Genomic DNA, 18,009 nt, shown 5'->3' with positions numbered 1-18,009 from the left:
TTTGATGGCTTTTTCTTGAATATGAATCACTTAACCATTGGTAGTGTCTGCATTTTACGTGGACTGGTACTTGAGTACCTTCGTTTAAATCTAAATGTATTATGAACCTGGATTAACCGAACACTTGTCGAAACGGGACAAAGTTTACAGTTAAGGAGGGGTTTTGTTTATACAGGTTTTACTACATATGTTAATATGATTAGAATATAGAGATGTATCAAGGGTAGATATAAGTGTTTGAAAAATGAACAATGTATTCCTGGACTTCGTCTCTTATTGAAACCTGTCTGAATCGAACCCTTTTGAACTGTTTAATTTGTTTGTTTTAGACAGATGTTTGGTTAACTCAGGTTCAGAGAGTGTCTGTGGCCCTTTTCACAAAAAGTCGTGTAAAATTAGTCGTAAGATTTGACGTCATAGTAAATCAAAGTATTGTGACGTCATAACTTACGATTAGTTTTACACCTACGTTTTTTTGTGAAAAGGAGCACTGATGTACAGATGTGTCTATTGAGAGTTCGGTTTGGACAGGTTCACTGTATTCATGATGTAAATCATTGTCAAAATATCTGTAAACAAACTAAATGAAACAGGTACTATAAGAAATCAAAAGAATAAAAAAATCAAGCATGAAATTCATCTGATTTTCAAGTGGAGTTCACTATTTACATGTATATACCATGTTTCAAACGTTACGCAGATAATACTACTTCAAATAATTTTACACAAAACTGTATTTGTCTTTCACATAATTAAGCTTAAAATGTCGTGAATAAAAGGTAATGTCAAAGTTATGTGAAACCTGCCCTGACATGCAATTCACTTCAAAATCATAAGAAGTCAACTCCAGTATAATGTAATCTTTCTATAAAAAACACACGTCATAAGTTACTGGTTAAAATAATCTGTATCTAACAGTCTGCCGTGTAATTTAGAGACGTTCTTATTTTTAATGTTAATGTTATATACATGATGGGTCTGTAGTCGATAGTCTGTGAGGAATTGGTTTTTAGAAGTCCAAATGGAAGGTCAGTTACAATGTACATGTAATTAGTAATATTTCGATAACTTGGATAATTTTTTTTAAATCGTCTAGACTGTTAAGTACCATTCTGTGTAAGAATCAGGAAATGGGTGGAACATCGTTTTCTCTAATTTAGTCATTTTTGCCTAAAATATATTCAGTTACATATAGAAAACAACCAAAAAAGTTTTTAATATTATCCTGTTAGATATTTTTTGACTGCTGATATAGGGAAAGAGTGCGGAAAAATTTCCCCGCCATTTTCCCCTAATGCATTTCAACTGAATTTGACCTATTAATATCTTAAAAAGGCAAATTTTATAAACACTTTGATGGTTATTTCTGGCAGTTATCAGGTAAAATTAATTGATTAATGCAATAAAATCTCTGCGTTTTTTCCCTTCATGTGCCACACATTATTACATTTTGCCCGATTCTTAGACGGAGAAGTACTTAATTTGGTTATGTCTTGAATTCAATTCTGCTTCAATAAAAATGTGATGAAAGAAGGCAACCTTCATGCGACAACAAAAAAAGAGGGGAATGCAGTCGTTTAGTGTAAAATATATATACAGTATATACTTCATTCTGCTAAACCGATGTAGAAACAAACATTGGTATGCAAATAAACATGCATATTTTACAATATTAATTTACAATTGTTGATGAACAAAGTTTGAAGTAAAAAATAACAATCTAAGAAAAAATTAAGATAGATAGATACAAAGATAAGTAGCAAATATAACAAGATGTAGGTTAAGGTGCGATGGATAAAATTAGGGTGATGTGTAAATGAATCTTTTTATTTTTATTAATAATTGTGATTAATTGACACAACTTACTGAGTTCAGACTTTTTTTGTGGTATTCATTAGTTTATTGAATATTTATTGAATTAAAAAAAGTTGCATTTCAAGACTTCTTATCTATATACACTGTTCTTTCTATCATGAAGGACTTGCATTTTAGTATATAATGATATTCATCACCTATCGCCATACCTGCAAAAATGACAGATCCTGTTATCACTATACATGTTCCTCCATCTTCCACTTTCAATTGTAAGTTTATGATCTATAACCCGAAATTTAGAAAGATTTGTAATATTTTTTATCAATACATGTAAGCATACAAAAATATTTTTCCAATACCATGATCTTTTTTGAGAAGTTTGTTTTTTTCAATGTTTTAGCACCATTTTCAGTATTTGAATGCCATATTTGGTTTAAGTGGTCATGAAGAGTTTTTTTTCGAAAGTGCTTTTTAACCATTTACCATTATAAACAAATTGATAAAGCCATATGTATTGCAGGCCACATTCATTCAAATGTTTTTCAATACTTTTAAGCCAAGATGACGAGAAGGATGTTGTGTTTGTTAGGTTGATTATCAGCTTATAAGCAATTGTAACAGTCCATATAAAATTCAGGCACTGTCCCTATTAAAGTGATTCATGATGAAGAAAAACCCACCAATCTAAGAATGCTTTTTCAATCTACATATGCTATATTTTTAAGAAACAGTTGTACTTTCCATATTCAGATCTGCACTTTTGAGAAAATCATATATGTATCTCCCACTAAAATCAACCAAATCGAACAAAATCAAGAACGATAACTCTTGCAAAGTGCTTATTTCATGTACAATAAATTTTATCTCAAAAGTGCAACATCCAAATGAAAAACAAAGACTGGTTATGTGGTCTAGGACGGTTTCTGAACAAGCAATAAAACTGAATTTGGGTTTTTTTTTGTTGACATGCATGAATCACCTCCTGTCTGATTTTTGCAAAGACTGATACTTAATTTCTTCTATGATCCGTTCAAGGGTTTCATTCAAAAAGAAAACATTCTTATTTTAATATTTAAGGATAAAGGACAGCCTCCTAGTTCTAGATAAACCATGGAGCTAGGCGTTGTTGGTTTAACTCGGAGTAGAAGTTCACAAAACTTGAAATGGTTTTTTTCTATAATTTCGCTATTCCCAAAGCCCAATATTTCACAACCATACAGTGAGAATTGGTTTGACAAGTTTATCAAACAGATCCAACTGGCATTTAATTGAAATATTATTGACTCGCACTTTTTCAAAAGACTATACATGGCTTTATTTGCCTGTTCAGTTAAATGGAGTTTGCGGGTATTAAAGTTCCACTCTTCAAAAAAATGTACACTCAGGTAGTTAAAATCATTTACGATTTCTACAGCAGAATTGTTGCAGACAAAATCCATATTCTTAGGTTGTCTATTTTTTTAAAAGATTAATAATTTTGTTTTTTGGACATTAACTCTTAATTTCCATATATTACTGTATTAACTAAATTTGTTCAATGAGTATTGCAGATCACTTGCCGATTCAGCCATAATGACATTGTCGTCAGAATATATACTGACAAAAAAGTTTCAAAAATAATTCTAATTCCTTTTCAGTCGCACTAGTTGTTACTGTATTTAAGCACATAACATTTTTTTAGAAAGTTCTCCAGATCATTCATAAATAAAGAAAATGAGAAGGGGGAACAGATTTTCACCCTGACACACTCCTTTTACGCTTGGTAAAATGGTATGATTGCTGACCATTATTACTTATACAAGATTCAATGTTTGGTGTATATTGTGTGTGACCATTAACATTATCCGTTTATTTTATTAAGTATCATTGTTTGCCCAAGGGTGTCTCTCTTTACGGTATCAAATACCTTTTCGAAATCAACGGATACACAATACAGATTCTTTTTCTAAATTTAAGAAACTTCGAGTAGAGAATGAATTAAGAACAAAAAATATTATCAGCGGCGGAATGTTCTTCTCGGAATCCTCTTTGCTTTTCCTTGATCAAGAAAAAAGTATCCGAAAATCTATGTAGCCGATTATTCAGTACAGACGTGGAGAGTTTCCAAAGCAGCTCACTATAGTTATGTATTGGTCTATAGTTTTTTGGATTATATTTATCTCCTTTTTTTATAAAAAAAATATTTTACAGATTCCAATAGCCACTACTCTGGAATTTTACCTGTTTCAAATACCAAGTTAAAGGATTTTTCATATACATCAATAAATTTACAAAAAAAAAAAACAAACAAAAAAACAAAAAACAAATTATCAAACAAACAACAAAGAAACAACAACAAAAAGACAAATAAAACAAACAAACACATAGGCAAAAGCAAAGCAAAAACACAAATGAATCGTATTAAAAAAAAACTAATCCCAGAACGTTTTACATTGTATACACTAAGGGATTGTTGAACTGGTTTCTTTTACTATAAATCTGATGACCTTGTAAGTCCATTATTGGCAAAAGTGGGTTACACTTAAAAATAAATTCACTCTTGGTCTGTTTTGTTTGAATTCATACATAATTCCCCTGTGTTTGATCTTATTTACGCTTACTAATTTTGTTTGAATTAATTCACGCCCAACGGTATTCATCGGCTCAGTACACGTGCACTGAAGTTACCGGAAGTTAAAGGTTAGTGGCTAGTCTGAACCGTGCAATAAAGTACAGCATGTTTTCTCTATGTTTCGCAACAAATGGATGTATAATAATTCGTTTAGTATTTGTTAATTGTTTTAAGAGTTAGTAAAAAATCAAGGGCTATATTATGGAGTTTTTATTTTACATTCTTTGATAATGGAGGTGTTTATTCGCCTGGAAAAGGAGATTGTACGTTTTTGCCATATTGAAATAAGAATAAAATGAAGCTAGAATGGCGAAAAAGTTAATTTAATGGTATTTGAATGAAGACATCTATAAAAGAGTGTTTACATAAAGTAGCATAATATTACATCTGTTGCTAATAACATAAAACTTATAGTACATTTTGCAAATGTTGGTATTCTGCACACGTGTTTCAATGAGAATATATATGGCGTTAAACCAATAATCCATCAATCAACTAAGCTGCCTGTTTTCAATTTGTTAAATTCTGTTTTTTTTTGTTTTGTTTTGTTTTGTTTTGTTTTGTTTTGTTTTGTTTTTTTTTTGTTTTAGTTTAGAGGAATGGCGATCCTTATCTCGGCATGTCAGTCTAATAAAAAAAAATCCTGTTTTATAAATACGTCCGTTCCGGTATGCATGAATTAAAAACAATACACTCACCATATTCCCCTGAAAAAAGGTTAATAGTTGTTCCTCATCAGAAACCTAGTATTTTGGGTTGCATATTTTAATATGATCATAGTACTGATATGTGACAAGGATGAAAATAAGTGTCAACATTTGTCTTGGAGTTGTCCAGAGATCAGCATGCGAGGATGACTGTGTTGATTTAGCAGTTGTCTTAAAATTCATCGGGAAGATAGATTCTGAACAATTTTTCAGAGACAAATTTCATACATGTACTTGATTGATTGATTGATTGTTGGGGTTTAACGTCCGAGCAGCAATATTTCAGCTATATTCAGACGATGAAAAATGAAATGGATGATAAAATGAACATGAAATATACATGTAAATGTAAATAATTTTAACGTTTTGCGACACCGTACTTAATGTAGCCATACGTTAGAGTTCATAGTCATTTGGTCAGTTTAGTGCATGCCTATACCTATACGGCAAAAATGCTTTAACTAATGACGTATGCCAAATCCCAATACTGAACTCACAAGGTCATCAAGAAATGCCATATCGGTATATTGTACTAGTTCCTTCATGGTCCTGCAAGTCCTCTTCCATTCTCTGCACCAACTGTTGATAAATGACTATAATCTTGTATGGTTTTCATTCCTACGTAGCTAAAATTTAGACGCATTCGAAGAGATTTAGTTGGTTCGACTTTGGGTTAAAGATAGAAGGAATCACGAATGAAGTCATAAAAACACGTTTCAATTTATTATATTTCGTTTCATTAATTCTACAAAAATGCATCGCATGCATATCTTATGTCAACAATGTAACGGTATTTTTTTTCGGATATCTTCCGTAATATCCTGAAAAAGGTGTTTAACTAGAAATGAGTGTTCAAATAAGTTGTCGTGTTTAATCTCTAATTAGCCTGTACTAAATCATTATAAAGAATAATCAAGGGAACCAAGTTTATAGCGGTAATCAGAAGAATGTAATCCAGGAAAAAAGACCAAACATGGAAAACAGGTATACACAACAAAGAAAATAAAGTAACTAAAATCATACATACAAAGTAACAAAACTCACATGAAGTAACACTTATTGTTGATTAAACAGACTTAATTTATTAGCCGGTTAGTTACATTATGGATACATTTGCCTGGTCATTATAGCAAAATACTGTGCATTATTTTCCTTGCCATGCAGTCTATTATAGGTTTAACCGGTTTTTATATAGACTAAATTAGTATTAATGTGTTTCCCATAATGGATCAGTTATGTGTAATGGCCCAAGGAAGACTGTAATGGTATGAGGCAACCCTAAAGACTATTACAGTTTTCCAAGGATCTTTATTATTAATTGAGGACATATAACTGGTCTGTTATGAAGACTAACACATTTCTGAATTAATTAATTTATTAAGTTAACCGGTTTTAAGGTAACCGGTTTTAATTCAACCAGTTTTGAATAAACCAGTTTTAATAAATTGTTGATTGTCAATGAGTACATGGAATTTTAAAAACAATACATTCATGTACTCAGTTCAAAATAAAAATGGCAAAATAATTTTAGCTCACATGTACTTCTGTATCATGTTATTAATAACAAATAATTATTTTTATTAACTGAAATTGACACCCACACACTTGCACCTGTTTATGACGTATCAAAGCCATTTTTAGAAAGTCATAATGGACCGGACTGAAAAGTCATAAGTTATAACGACCAGTCCGGAAAGCCATAATAATTCTTAATAAATTTTCAGGTCAACGACATTGGATTAAACTGATAGCTGTGACGTTTCTCCTCGTAACCTGTCTATATGGTACTTTGTATTACACAGGTAATCTTTTTTTTTTTTGTTTATTTTTGTTTATTTGTACATGCTCATGTATTAAAGAAGTCTTCAAACAACTCTCATTTCGATCAAGTATAAATGTAATCCAGGGACAAAGGCCATACATGTAAAACGAACACAAACAAAGAACACACACACAAATTAAAAAGTATACATGCAAAGTTATAAACGTAAATGAGCAACTAGGACTCCACTAAACCTGGGAGCATGTACATGTGTACCAGGTGCACTGGTTTGGTAAGCGTCCTCTGCTTTTCTAGAAACACCCGCCAAGTTGCTTATACAATTTTACGTTCGGGGTTGACAAACTATGACGCGGTGACCATAACGCGTATGGTATTCATGGAACAGATGGACATATCATAATAGAACTGATTTTTTCTAAACTAATATATAGAGTACTGTTCCTCCTAATATTATAGACTTTTTTCAACATATCCATTTTATTAGGGGTTGTACGCTTACAATTCTTGTGATCTAATATAATTTATTAATGGTATCATTTCAGGATTCATAGACAAAGATAGCTCGCCAAACACCATACATTATCAGATACCTGTACCACAAGATCATATTTCAGCTAAATTAAGTGGCATTCAAAACACAGAAATAGGCAATTCGGTGGCAGTAATACCTGTCTTAGAATCAGATTGGAGAGTAAAGTTACCTGTTTATAAAGGCGTTCCAGACGATGTCTACAAAACAGATTGGTGGATGTCGGCAGCCTTTCTGGAATGGTTCGTATTAACTTATGAACATTTATGGATGCTTATCACTCGGGTTACAACTTTGATATTTCAGTACCAGTGCATATAAAAATAAGACACTGCCTATGGTAAAGTGATTTATGGTGTAGAAAACCCATGGACCAGACGATGCTTTTTTTTTATCTACGTATGCTATATTTTTATGTGACCCTAGTGCTTCCTGTATTTAGATCTGTACTTTTAAGAAAACTACACTTTAAAATCCAACTAAAATCAACCAAATTAATTTGATCAAAAACCAAAGAAGAACGATTACTCTTGTAAAGTACAATCTATATATGTTTTATCTCAAAAGCGCAACCCCAAATGAAAAAAAAACTAAGACTGGTCATGTGATCTATAATGGTTTCTGAACAAGAAATAAAACTGAAATCACCTCCTGCGTGATTTTTATGAAGAGTAATTACTCTACTTCATACTTTGGCAGAAGAGATTTTAATTATAAGATATTCAGAATCAGCATATAGTGTTTTTTAAACACTAACATGATTTCAATTAGAAATTGTACTAGCGATAAGAAGTTTCTTAAAAAAAACTTCTGTTGAAAGATGTTAGAATATTACAGTACGTCCATTCATACTCTAAGCTCTAGCTTTTGAGCGCAGTTTTAATGGTATTTATTGTCCAAATTACATTGTATTGTATTGTATTGTATTGTATTGATTCCCAAGACAACCAGCAAAACGTCCAGCGGTCCTTTTTGACAAAAAAAAATCGTAAGTGTAAAATTAGTCGTAAGTTATGATGTCATAATAGATTTAAGTATTGTGACGTCACAATTTACGACTAATTTTGCTCTTATGACTTTTTGTGAAAAGGGCTGCAGAGTCTTGAAAAAAAAAACAAATATATTCGCTTTTATTTCTAACTTGACATCGAATAATTTGTCTCTAACAAGAAAACAAGCATTTGTATCTCTCAATTTTATCGAAAAATGCATTGATTTCCGAATATTTTTTTATCTTTGCTCCGGCCAAATCTATCCTACGATAAGATAAGTGTTATTTAAATAAAATAAAGGAATGACTGATACATTTTTCAGTCTATAACGAAATAACCTAATTAACGTGGTGCAGACTAAATAACCTACGTATTATAATTTGAATTTAGTATCAAAATTTTTGAAAGGTCTTGAGTAAATCAGCCAAAAAAGTTGATGACGTCACAGTCACATTCAAAATTTTGTCTGTGAGAGGGGGGAGGGGAGGGGATATCCAATCAGAAGGCGTGTTACATCTGAAATTATGTTACTGTCAGTTTTTATTAAGTAGCAGTCTTTAAAAATCAGACAGGAGGTGATTCACGCATTTCAAAAAACCCACCAAATACTGTTTTATTTCTTTTTCAGAAACAGTTACTGATCACTTAACAAGTCTTTAGTTTTTCAATTGGTTGTTGCGCTTTTGAGATAAAAAAATATATAGATTGTACTTGAAATTGGCAAATTGCAAGAGTTATCGTTCTTGATTTGGTTTGATTTGGTTGATTTTAGTGGGAGAAGAATGTATAATTTTCTAAAATGTGCAGATCTGAATGCAGGATAATGTAGCACATGTAAACTGAAAAAGCATCGCTTGTTTGGTGGATTTTTATCTACACCATGAATCAATTAACCATTGGTAGTGTCTGAATTTTATTTGGACTGGTACTTAAATGGAATGTTACTCTCGCATGTTATACGCAGCGCTTTACAAATCGGAACAATGGAATATGGCTTTGGAACGCAATTTACGAACGTTCATCTCTCATTGTAATAGTAGTCGAGGAATATCGATATCTTATCAATTTTAAGGCAAGGCGACCTTAATTCTATTTTGATGATGCGAGAGAATAATTTCATTGCTTACTTTAGATACATGTAAAGATAGCCTTGGCCAGTAATATTCCTTACTTTGATTTTAATGTATATGCTTCTTTTCCAACAGGGATCTGCAGCATAGATCTAATGACTATATATGTAAAAAAATAAAAAAAGTTGGAAATTGGTGGATATGTATGGACAAGCCTTACACGATTAAACGCCCATGCCTTGTTTATTCCTTCGGGTAGGTGTACGTTTTATATTAGTAATCAGAATTGTTGGCAATATGTGGTTTGTTTGTTACAATCACTTGATAAAGCCTGGTACAGTGGTAACGCTTGTCCAGTGTTACATTCACACCTTCGATAGAAAAAAAGCAATATTAATTTAAATGCTTTAAATTTTAAAATTTACAGGTATTTTTCACATCTTTTATTTTCGCGAAGTTCAGTATTTTCCTTTCTGACAAGCCACTATGTTAACCCTTATTACTGATTTTTGCATCTGGTTTGGTTAAGAACTTATTACGAGCAACATCTCAAGGTTATGAATACTTGCTCGCTATTATCTTTTCTTTACATTCTGAATTTATTGACTCTTACATGAAATTTCTGTTTGGTTTACAATATTATTCGAACGATTGTCATATCCTTGTTAAAATCAATAAATATCATGTAATGGTAATCCGACTTAAATGTCTACGGTCTGTAAAACAATATCATAATAAGGACAGGGACACTCGATTATATATAATAGATAAGAAAGACTGAGAGCAAATCATTTGAAGGTATATACCACCCCCATCCCGTGCCTAAGCCCTAATCTAAAAATGATGACAAGGAAAATTTTTTGTAAATTATGTTTGAAAAATAACAATGCTTACATTTTTGTCTATGTGATCTATTACAAAAAGCACAAACAAGAAGAAGTTTTTGCTCATTTCTCCCTCTAGCTTAGGCTCTGTCCTCTTAAAACATATATGAAACCCATAAGTCATTAAATGGAAAAACAAAGTAGGAGGGACACAAATGTATCTTTTGACCAGAATTTTTTGTTTTGGAGTTTGATCGAATTCCATTCATCGGTTGATTAGAAGATGGCCCCATCTTTGCTGACCAATGACTTAGTTCATATTTTGCGCAAGGAAACTCAGAAATCATTCAAATGAAAAATAAGAGGTGTAAATGGCATTATTTGATTAAGTATTTGTGGAAGTATTATCAAAGTTCATTCAGCTGTTTCAGAGGAATTGCGGTATAAAATTGGAAACGGGGGAACGGACAGACGGACAGCGTGATCACTCTACTTCTCGCTTTTCAGGCGCGGAGTATAATTATTTCCTCCAACGTCACGTTAAATTTACCTGTTCATTTCCCGACTACCGACAGGATTCTGATAATTTATGTGATCTTGTACCGCAAATTGTTTATGAAAGAGCAATAAAGTGTACAGAATATATCAACTTTAATCCAATTTCAGTCAATCTATTAACGATTTTTCTGTCATTTATTTCCTGTTGAAGCTCTCTTGATATAGGCATACATTAAAGACCATTACAATTTACCTTCAAGTATAACATGATAACAATGTATTGTTGTGTCTTGGGTATAAAAAATGCTGAATTGATGAAAGCAAATTCATTAAGAAAAAATACAAGTGTTTATAGAATGTAGAAAACCATATAGTTTCAAATACATGCAATACGTAGATTATCGGATTGCCCAGTCAAGAGATTGCAGTTTTGCTTCGCATGATCTTACTTAAGATATTGTAATTGTAGAACCTGTTTATGCTACTTTATTCATAAAATGTGTTCGTATGTATATAAGGGATATAAAAGAAAGGACAAGTTCAAGAGCTTGTGTTCAATCCATTTGTTGGTAATATGCTTAAAAGTAAATCAATTTTAATAAATGTATTCCTTGTAAGCTAGATGCAAGTGTTATAGAATTATCAATAGCATGTTTTTTTTTATAGAATAGCAAACGATTTTTCCTTCGACGATGCTATGGCAAAACATGGCTGTGAAGTCCATTCTTTTGATCCGAGGTAAGATTCTCAATCTTTAAGTGTATATATGGACAAAGAGATATAACTCTTAACTTACAATAGCGATATTATATTTTTTCGAATGGTAAGGTATAAAATTCTCTATGTACAATGTAAAGAACAGATTATGTTGTCCAAGTGGACAATGATAGACCGGTATGTCTGTTTAGTTTTCCTAAATTATAACCCTGTACGACTTTATTCAGGGTATCAGTCTCTGTAAGAATCAGGCATTGGGTAAAACAGTGAAGCAATTCAGAATGTGTTATCCAAATGGACAATGATGAACCGGTGTGTCTGTTTGAGTTTCTTGAATAATAAACCTGTACGATTTTTTTTCAGAGTGTCTTTCTCTGTAAGAATTAGGCAGTGGGTGATAACTGTTTGAAAAAAAAAAACATCATTTTGAAAGTTTAATTTGACTATTTCACTGTCAGAATTCAGGCATATTATTTCGGTACATCGAGTTATAATTTCATTGAAATGCACGGAAAAGTTCTCAACGAACGGACGAACGAACGAATTATGCAATTATACAAAATTTTTGTTTGCGATGTATGTACGTTATAAATTCATCGGGAATGATAACTGACTAAATTATTTGCGGAAATCTGGGATATATTTCTTTTTTGGTGGCAGATTGATTCGTTAAAAGGAAGTGGCAAATTACCTGGTAATCGGCTTCAAGTTTATAAAGACGCTCCTGTCGTACTCGATGGACCATTCCTGTCCTTTGACGCGATTACTTCTTGCCAGCATACCATACGATCTGCAGATAACACCTGTTGTTTTAATTGATTTCCTTTACTGTTGTGAATTAAAAATATCAAAATATGTTTTATTGACAGTATGAAAAGAGATGACTACACCAGAAATACATCGGTCCATTTCCACGCTATTGGATTAGGTGGTCATACGGAAGAAAAGTTTAACCCTCGGAAAGACATGTATGTCAGAGATAACAGTACATGGACCATCATGACCTTAAATTTGATAAAAAGTTCTTTAGGACATAAACATGTATGTATGAATAAGGTTTTCTTTTATCATGCAATGAGGTTATTTGTTAAACGAATAAAGGTTTACGGTTATTTTTTGCTGTATCCGTACATTAGCAGGTTATCGACTTTCTGGCTCCTCCCACTCGCGTGATCGGCGGAACTACTTTTTCTGGTATGCGTAAATAAATCATGGCCGCCACCATAGATACAATATAAACAAATTGCGATTGCATATCCGGTTAATCTTTTTTTTTGCTGTTTTGTTTCGTTTTCACCTGAATGAAATAAAAGATTTCATGTAAACCAAATAATGATTTTTTTGTATTTGTTCACCGCCATATATATGGCAAATCCCAAATCTCGTTCAGATTCGATTCATTATCAGTTTGCAAACGACTTCCCCTGTCATTTCAGTCGTGTCGGCCTCGGAGCCAGGGTGTCCGTCACAATTTAACATAAACTGGTCCCCACTTAAAGAAATTGAAACATTACAATATGATGAAACTCTTGAAGAGACAAATGACCAGGAAACTGTTATGGTCTTTGATTTATTACTGCCTAAACCCCAAGATAATGAATCAGAGGAAACTACATTATAGATCTGCCCATACTACTGCCTCCTCTTCTTCAAAAATCTCAAACAAGTATTTCAAACCCAAAAGAAACGTGCACAAATTTCACCCCTAAACTCTACTGCCATATACCAAACAGAAACAAGTCAGCTCCCAGCTTCCTCGCGAAATTCAAAATTTGAATGTTCTTAAAATCGACTTTACAACATTCAAAATATTTGTATTTATTGTTCATTTTACTTATTTGTGTCTTGGGATTAAATAAATTTTGATACATTGCTTATTTTCTTCAAACATCTTTGACGGATTATATGGTGCGGATTGAATTTCAATGTTTACTGAGTCATGCGCCATGCGTATTAATTTTTTTCTTCGGGTTTAACGATCGGGGCTCCTCGGGGGATATGCATTTTAAAATTTTATTTTAAAAAATGTACACACGCACAAAACTATTAATATAACAGGATAAAAACAATATAGGTACATTGTCGAAAATTATTGAAGATATGTGTATTCGGCTTGGAACGGGGAAAATAGCTCGGCGGAGCCTCATCACATTTCTTCAATAATTTTCGACAATGTACCTATATTGTATATTTAATCGTATATTATTCAACGATATTTTCAGTAGCAGCAAATATAAATCCTTGAAACACCGGTGCAGCATTCTTTGTAATAAACTTTGGGCTACAGTAATGTATATCTTTTGGCATACTGTCGTCATCTGTGTCGTCGTCCGTCGACACTTGGCTTTTTGTAGGATACTGTGAATATTAGTCGACAATTCTTCATAAGATTTTATTATTGGTTTTACCAAGAGGGACCAAAAGCAAGCTCTTAGACAACTATATAACCAAATTATATCTATTTAGCAATTCAAATTCAAAACAGAAGAAAGGTTTGGGTTTCTCTTGGGGATAACGAGAAACATTAGCATTTAATATGATAATGATCTCCAGGAAACCATTTTTCTGGTTTTGGTGCAAATTGTGCGCTTTGAAATTCTCTTATGATACAATGAAAAATGAGGAGTGTTTCATTTTAAAATACCAAAAGCCAAGAAGCTTTTTAATAATTATTTATCTTCAGAAATTGGTCTATTTGCGGAACATTGGATCTTTTGAAGAATAAGCTATGTACGAGATGTGCTATGTTTCTGTATTTTTCATGATAGACATCAGAATGGAAGAATTAAAATCTTTCAATTGGCATTGATAGAACTGTAATTTTCTCACTATATACAATCTTTTTTTTTTCAGAGGGATATAGATGTTCTAAAGATTGACGTTGAAGGACACGAGTGGGCTGTCATAGAAAACCTTTTCAAAGATAATATTTTTTCTAATGTTAGACAGTTTATGTTGGAATACCATCTTTTCCCCGATTGGCCTGCTAAGTCGGATTACTCGAAACTTTTGAGGACATACAAACATTTACACGATATAGGATATAGCAAGTTTGTAACCGCAATGCATCCGCTAACTCACATTCCTGAAAAATTCAATATTCAAGCAGACGTCGCTTATGTTAATAGAAAATATTTTTTGCACAAAAAGCGAAGTTGATATAAACACTTACAACTCTTATAGTCTGGTTGGGGTCTTAATTGGGGCTTATGCTGTATTATTACGTTTTGTAACAGGTTCTATTAGGAGCTACAATGTACATCTAGAAATGTCATATTGATCCATTTACAATCAATTGTTTGACATGTATATGGGTAGCTTATTGGTACATGTAATATTAATTGGGTCAGTCTTTTGTTAACATTTTTTAATGGTTTTTTTTTTGTTATGGGCGCTTTTGAGGGATAATTCACGCTTTTAGTATATTTAATGTGAATGCATGTGAGGTGTATATAACGTTGCCTGTTGTTTAATATAGGACAATACGAAAAACAATCTGCAAAATAGCTTTCGTTTGCTATTTACATAGGTAACGGATCGAAGCGGTATTTGTTTTGAATTTTTTTGTTCGACTCAAATGAAGTACATGTACTAGGGAGTTGTTGGTCTGACATTCCAAATTTACACGTGCAATCTCATCATATTCGAAAAAAGCACGGAATAAGGATTGGAAAGCGACAGAGTATTCATACTATGACGCCGTGGTTTGGAGTAAAATTTTTAGTGGATTTAATAACACACATACACCCGTTGAAAAAAAAACAAGCTGGTGAAAACAGAAGATGTACTCCAATTTGAAATAAAAGACATTTATGAAGTTTTTAACTTGGTTTTTTTTTAAATTCCAATCAACATATGTCCACAAATCAATAAATAAAATACTTTGAGATGTTATTTCTTTTTTCGGTACAGCAAACTCAACAACAGGGATCAATGAATTGTCTCCCAAATATCTATTTGGACAATACTACAAACGTTAAGTGGTCGTTTGATATTTAAGGTATTGCCGTCATCGTTGTTGTCCGTTAAAACTGAGTAAAAATGTATGAATATCTATGGAAATGTACAACATTGATCTACACTTCAAATGTTAGCCTATGGTTGACATCAGTGTTTTTTTATGAGTTGAATAAACACAACGTGCATAACGTACTAGCAATATGAACTCGCACAAAAAACAGGAGTGAAATCAGCTGCTTCGAAAGGGTAACCATGTGCTGCCTCGCGAGGGGCAGACGTCACATTGTAAGTTTCGTAAACGTTTATCTACAAACGTGTAGCTACTTGATAGGATAGTCAAAAATATTCAAATCAACACAACGGAGCGACGATTCACACTTAAGCAATACCATTTTTTTTTCCAAATAATATGATGTAATCAACGTAAATAACAAAGTATCCGCAGGAGACAATTTATTTTAAATGATCAGAATCATAAAAGACGATGATACAATTACCTCTACTGAATCCTTCCACATAACTCGTTAACTCTGTTTTTATACTCCCACGCAGAGTGGGTGGGTATTATTGAATTACATTGTCCGTCCGTTCGTAATTTCGTCCATCTGAATTTCGGCGCAATGGATTGGTTGTTTTCAAATTTGGTTTGTTGCTTTTATAAATGGTGCATACGTTGTAAGATTTGGGTTTTGACTGATGCAAATATATAAACTTACTGCTTTTTTCAGGGACTTTGTCTTTTTACTATACATGTTCTACATTAGTATTTCAAAGAAGTTACAACATGTATCCCCATGTTTGATGCAAGCTAAGGTATTAAGCTGCAAAGTTTTAGTGGTTTTGAATTTTGTGGCAAACAGCATGCTAACAAAGCCTGTTTATTAAGATTATTTAGTAAGATGTGTGTAAGAAGTTGACCTACTTTTACGCTTGAATTTGCCTTAAATGCACTTTTGATATTCATACACTGGTATGCTTTACATAAATGTAATACCAATACATTTTTCGCTTACGAATTAAAGAGGTAGAATTAGGATAAGGGTCACAACTCTTACAAATCATTGGAACGTTTGTATTCAGCATTCTACATCAATCTCGTGTAAGCATCAAAGTAACTTGGAATGATTTCATTCTGTTTCAAATGAAAGCTTGATAGGCTTTGGTGAAATTGATGATACAAACATATCACTGATTTCAAGATGTCCCTTGCCCTAGGTCTAACTCCTTAAATAAACCTGATGCACAGTGTAAGTAAACCAGTATAGAAAGTCATCTTTCTAATTTTAATTATATATTGTACATCACTGTTACTTCATAAGTTGATAAAACTCGTGTGATTTTTACCTTCTAACCAAAACCAACTCTGATATCAAGAAAGTTGTCGTTGTGTTAGTGTTTTAAAATAGCGCGGGACTCCACTGAAAAATGGTAAGATACACCTGAGGATAATTATGCTATAGCAACACCCGGTATATATTTCTAGCAAATCAAAATCCTGGATGTTTTACTTGTACGGGGATGATGAGTATCCTTCTACTTTTTTTGTCAATGAAGGATATTTATAGCCTGAACTTGACTTGGAGATCGTCGGCGACCAGAGTTACGTATTCGGGATGGACATATTTAATGTAAGCTACGTTCCGTCGGTTATTCTTCTTGCAAAGTTGACACAAGATATAATTCCGCCACCGATCATACTCCATGTCAAATATGAATTATTAATGTATTTAAAACACATCATTTCTGCCTGTTTGTCAAAATATAAGTGCCGCACTTGCTCAGGATTAACGAATGATTGAAGGCTGCGAGAAGTGATATGCCGAAATTCTATGAAAAACGAAATTTAGATTACGAAACACAAATACTCAATAAAATGTCAGCTTTCAAACTTTTAAATGACAAGCAACCAATAAGAGAATATTTTTGCGGGCATGCACAGTTTTATATACTGCCATTTATTGAACATTTATTCTACATGCTTGAAGTTCATTAAATGAACATTATTCTGATTTTTTTCCCAAATTAGAACTGCAGCTTTAAACTTTGAGGTAAGGTTGCATGAACGGTCCCAGTCCCCTATTTCAGGCAATATGAGTATCGTGCATGTATTTGTGGAAGTATTTGTTCATTAACTTTCATGCTCATACAAAAAGATTGTGCAATTTATTTCAGAGGTTTGTATAAATAATAAGATTTTACGTATTAAAAAAAAGGCAGGAATATACAGGTATAAGTATTTTACTCCTTCTATCTTTGGCCTTAAAACATAATCAATTTTGTCTCTACTAGGGAATATTTAAGGGGGTGGTGTAAAGTTTGATTTTTATTTCATTAGCTTTTTACCCTCATAGTAAAGAAGAACATACTTCTATAATTAACATGTTTATATTAAAAAGGTATGTGTTTTAATTGTATAAAAGCAAAGTGTTTCAAAACCGAATATTCAGCAATAAGCATGTGTCCTACTCTTAAAGCCTTTTTTTATGACAACGCTGCACTAAGT

General features: G+C 32.5%; 1 protein-coding gene and 1 long non-coding RNA gene across 7 annotated transcripts in view; one reads left to right on the top strand and one right to left on the bottom strand.

Moving 5' to 3' along the window:
- The window catches only part of LOC148611894 (uncharacterized), a 49,928-nt gene extending 34,557 nt beyond the window's left edge, over positions 1-15,371 (top strand). For 4 of the 5 annotated variants that reach the window (XM_088592883.1, XM_088592882.1, XM_088592881.1 and 1 more), the window contains exons 2-7: positions 6,858-6,935; positions 7,459-7,687; positions 9,643-9,762; positions 11,496-11,567; positions 12,416-12,587; positions 14,400-15,371. In XM_088592883.1, coding sequence (XP_088449009.1) covers positions 6,858-6,935; positions 7,459-7,687; positions 9,643-9,762; positions 11,496-11,567; positions 12,416-12,587; positions 14,400-14,705 — 977 coding nt within the window. In that variant the 3' untranslated portion in view covers positions 14,706-15,371. Of the gene's footprint in view, positions 1-921; positions 1,029-6,857; positions 6,936-7,458; positions 7,688-9,642; positions 9,763-11,495; positions 11,568-12,415; positions 12,588-14,399 lie in introns of those variants that run through there. The other variant, XM_088592885.1, reaches the window with a different exon arrangement.
- LOC148611893 (uncharacterized) overlaps positions 10,966-18,009 on the bottom strand; it is a 28,376-nt gene continuing 21,332 nt past the window's right edge. The window contains exons 9-10 of one of the 2 annotated variants that reach the window (XR_015924274.1): positions 12,238-12,336; positions 10,966-11,082 (exon numbers count right to left, since the gene is read on the bottom strand). This is a non-coding gene — a long non-coding RNA (uncharacterized LOC148611893). Of the gene's footprint in view, positions 11,083-11,555; positions 11,948-12,237; positions 12,337-18,009 lie in introns of those variants that run through there. The other variant, XR_015924275.1, reaches the window with a different exon arrangement.

Source organism: Perna viridis, chromosome 7 (genome assembly GCF_037379345.1).
Source record: "Perna viridis isolate PV_CMFRI_1.1 ecotype Kerala chromosome 7, ASM3737934v1, whole genome shotgun sequence".
NCBI classification, from domain to species: Eukaryota; Metazoa; Mollusca; class Bivalvia; order Mytilida; family Mytilidae; genus Perna; species Perna viridis.
The sequence above is the reverse complement of the archived record's forward strand: the minus strand, read 5'-3'. Positions and strand labels throughout refer to the sequence as shown.